The following is a 3,782-nucleotide window of genomic DNA, read 5'->3' as shown; positions in this document are numbered from 1 at the left end:
AGCCTTGAAGTTTTACCACTTTGGAGCATTTTCACCTTGATGGGGATGTGCAGCAAAACCGCAAGGTGCAAAGAAAACCTGAAGAAATCGCCTAGCTGGGGGGAAACAAATAAACAAAATAAAAAAGGGGGAGAAAAAAATAAAGAGGGGTTATTTCCTGGAAGTCCCAGACTAACCGCTTTCTCAACCAAGCCTTGAAGTTTTACCATTTCGGAGCATTTTCACTTTGACAGGGACGTGCAGCAAAACCGCAAGGCGCAAAGCAAACCTGAAGCAATCGCCCAGCTGGGGGAAAATCAATAAATAAAAGAAAAAAAAGGGGGGGGGGGGGGGGGGGGGGAAAGGGGTTATCCTGTGGAAGTCCCAGACTGACCGCTTTCCGGCCAAGCGTTGCTGGCAGCGATTTAAGCTCAGCGCTGGGGAGTGGAGCGGGCCGGTGACACACACACACGCACACACACACACACACGCACGCACACGGTGCGACAAAAGCGCGGGGGGGGGGGGCACGTTGGGGACGGGACAGGCCGGGGGGGCACACACAGGGGACGGGTCCGGAGGGGGGGGGGTTGGGACACGGGCCGGTCCCCCTCTGCCCCCCCCCCCCAGCCTCCCCCTCCCCCCGCGCCCGCGGCAGATGCGCGCCCGGCCGCGGTTAATTGCGGGCACGCTCCGGAGGGCGCGGCGCACGGGGCCGACCTGCCGCCTCGGCGCGGCCCCGCGGGGCGCCCACGGGGCCATTGTCCCCCCGCCGCTATAAGAGCGGGCCCCGCCGCCGTCGTGTGCCACAGCCGGCGCTCACACGAGCGGACCCGCAGCCCCCGGCACTTCAAACACAACGGCGGGCGCGTGTCCCGCGTGTCCCCCCCCCACCCCCCGCCGCCCCGCCTTTCCCCCGTTTTTTTTCTTTTTTACCCCCCTTCCCCATCCGCGGAGCCCGCCCTGCCTCCCCCCCACCCGCAGCGGGCAGCTTTGCTTTTTCCCTGCTTATATTTTTCAGGTTTTTTTTCCCTGCTTATATTTTTCATTTTTTTCCCTGCTTATATTTTTCATTTTTTTTCCCTGCTTATATTTTGCTATTTTTTTTCCCTGCTTATATTTTCCTATTTTTTTTCCCTGTTTATATTTTCATTTTTTTCCCTGCTTATATTTTTCAATTTTTTCCCTGCTCATATTTTTCTATTTTTTTCCCTGCTTATATTTTCCAGTTTTTTTCCCCGCTTATATTTTTCTTTATTTTTTCCCCTGCTTATATTTTTCTATTTTTTTTAATCTGTTTTTACACCGTTATTCCTTAACCGCGTCCCTGGGAGTGCCTTTTCCATGTGAGTACGCGGGGGGGCCGGCACCTGCGCGGCGCGGAGCCGCCGTGCCAAGCATTCCCCCACCCCCCCTTTCTTAGCTATATATATATATTTTAATTATTTCTCTCTTTCCCCCCACCCCTTCCCCCGCCGCTTCGCACCTTCCCCTCCGCTCCCCCCCCCCCCCTCCCCGGGCCGCTCCGTCTTCTCTCCCCGCAGGATGCCCGCAGAGGCGGCCGGCAGCGGCGGCGGTGCGGAACCGCCCGGAGCTCCGCGGGAGCGCAGACGGCGGCGGGGCCGTGCGCGGGCGCGGACCGAAGCCCTCCTCCACACTCTGAAACGCAGCCGGAGGGTGAAAGCCAACGACCGGGAAAGGAACCGCATGCACCACCTCAACGCTGCCCTGGACGAGCTCCGCAGCGTCCTGCCCACCTTCCCCGACGACACCAAGCTGACCAAGATCGAGACCTTGCGTTTCGCCTACAACTACATCTGGGCCCTCTCCGAGACCCTCCGCCTGGCCGAGCAGTGCCTCCCGCCGCCCCCCGCCTTCCGCGGGGCCGCCCCCCCCCCAAACTACCACCACCCCCCCCCCAGCCCCGGCAGCGACGCCGGTTCCTGGCTCTCCACCTCCTCGCCGTCCGCCCCGTCTCTCTGCGCCTCCGCCTCGGGCCCCAGCAGCCCCGCAACCTCCGAGGACTGCGGTTACGCTCCCGCCGACGGCCCGCGGAGCTTCCGTGGGCTGCCCGCCTCGGCGGGGCCGGGCGCGCCGTGCCGTTAGCGCGCAGCGCACCGCGCAGCGCACCGCGCAGCGCACCGCCGCCGGACCCCCCCCCCCGCCCCCAGCGCCGTGGGGTCGGGGGGGTGCGGTGGGGCGGGGGGTGGTTGTCTCCTTGTGTCGTGTCCCCTCCCCCCCGTTGCACTTTTCAGCCCCCCCAGCCCCTTACCCCCCCCCCGACCCCCGCCCCGCCGAAAAAAAAAAACACCGGCACGAAAAGCGACAGATTTGCTGCGGCGGAGGAGGTGAAAAGTCAATTTTACAATTTGTAGCTCTCCAGCGAAGAAAAACGAGCATGAAAATTTGGTTTGAACGCCCTGACAATACCATGAAAAGGCTTAAGGGGGGGGGGGGGGGAAGGGGGCCGATGCGGCCCGGGGCGCAGCACGGGGCTCAGCGCGTCCCTCCCACCCTGCGCCCGGGGGGGCTGGGTGGAGGGGGTGGGGGGTCCCCAGCGCCGGCCCCGATGGGACCCCCGCGCCCGACGGGCGAGCGAAGGGGCTCATGCATTATAGATGCTGACCCCCAGCGCGGCGGTCCCGCTTCAGAGCGGGAGCAGGCACGGGGGATTCAGCGACCGGGCCAGGCAGCGGTTTAATTTATTCAAGATGTTCATTCATATGAAAATTGTATTTTTGTACATAAAGAGCTTTATTCTATTATTATGCCTCTTATCAGAGTGGGTTCCTTTGGGTTTTTTTTTTTAAGAAATTGTTCTTTACCCTGTAAATAAAATTTTTAACGTTTTTACTGAATTTCAGCAGCGCCTCTGGAGTTTTGCTTCTGAAGCTCAGGGTTTTTCCGCTCCTCAGAAGGAGCCTGGGGTGGAAGGGGATGTCTGCCCCAAAGCGATGCTCAGCACGGGCCAGGCCAGTGTTTCTCACACCACACTGGCCGCGGACACGTGCGGCTACCTGCAACCATCAGCTGGCCCCCCGCGTCTCCCGGAGAAGGGATGAGAGACTTTTCGGGCAGAGAGCGGGAGCGGTGCCTCCGGCAGTGCGGGAGTTCAGGGCTGGCCTTGCCACGGTTCCTGCGGGGAGCTGGAAGGTGTCGGGCGATGTGGGGTACGGAGACGGTGCTGCACCCCCAGAGTGGGTATGGAGCTCACAGCTTTGCCAAAACCCGCAGCGTTGGGAGAACTGCTTTGGCATGAGCGGTCCCGCTTCCCCAGGTCGCTCGATGGGGGGGGGGCCCTCCCCGCTCGGTCCTGCACAGCGTGCGGGGAAAGGGTGGCTGGGGGTGGACAGCACGGCCTCGGCACTGGCCCTGGCACTGCTATGGCTCTCAGCTAGAGACTGGGGGTGTCAAGAGGGGCCCTCACCTCCACGAATCCTGGAGGCTCCACTGCTGGGAAATCCCAGCTTTTCCTTTCTCCTGCGTTTGTGGGCGATGGGGGAGCCCTCTGAACCCCCCAGCCAAATCCTGCCTTGCTGAAGGGCTCCTGCTCTCCACACCTCCCTCCTCAGCACTCCTCAACGCTCCCACATCACACTAAGCACCCAGGCACCCTCGAAACCGACAGTTTTGCCCTCATCGCCCTGTTTTACGGGAGGAATGGGGCTGCTCAGCCGTGTCCCTCCAGCCATCTCCAAAACACCGGTGTGTCGGAGCTGTATCGCCGGGTTTGTGGGGAAAGGAGAGGGGTGCTTGGATAGATGGTGTCGTACAAGCCCAAGGATGCTAAAACACCAGCTCCT

General features: G+C 61.3%; 1 protein-coding gene across 1 annotated transcript; it reads left to right on the top strand.

The window, feature by feature from the left end:
• Positions 1-1,524: 1,524 nt before the first annotated feature.
• Positions 1,525-2,085, top strand: NEUROG1 (neurogenin 1). The gene has a single exon (XM_075441813.1). It carries the CDS (start codon positions 1,525-1,527, stop codon positions 2,083-2,085), a length of 561 nt encoding a protein of 186 aa, XP_075297928.1.
• The last annotated feature ends 1,697 nt before the right edge of the window (positions 2,086-3,782 follow it).

This window comes from Opisthocomus hoazin, chromosome 22 (genome assembly GCF_030867145.1).
Source record: "Opisthocomus hoazin isolate bOpiHoa1 chromosome 22, bOpiHoa1.hap1, whole genome shotgun sequence".
NCBI classification, from domain to species: Eukaryota; Metazoa; Chordata; class Aves; order Opisthocomiformes; family Opisthocomidae; genus Opisthocomus; species Opisthocomus hoazin.
This window is presented reverse-complemented; position numbering and strand designations above follow the sequence as displayed.

What these genes read in the sequence shown, in the direction of transcription:
- NEUROG1 (XM_075441813.1), top strand. Translation starts at nt 1,525, where the DNA reads ATGCCCGCAGAGGCGGCCGGCAGCGGCGGCGGTGCGGAACCGCCCGGA.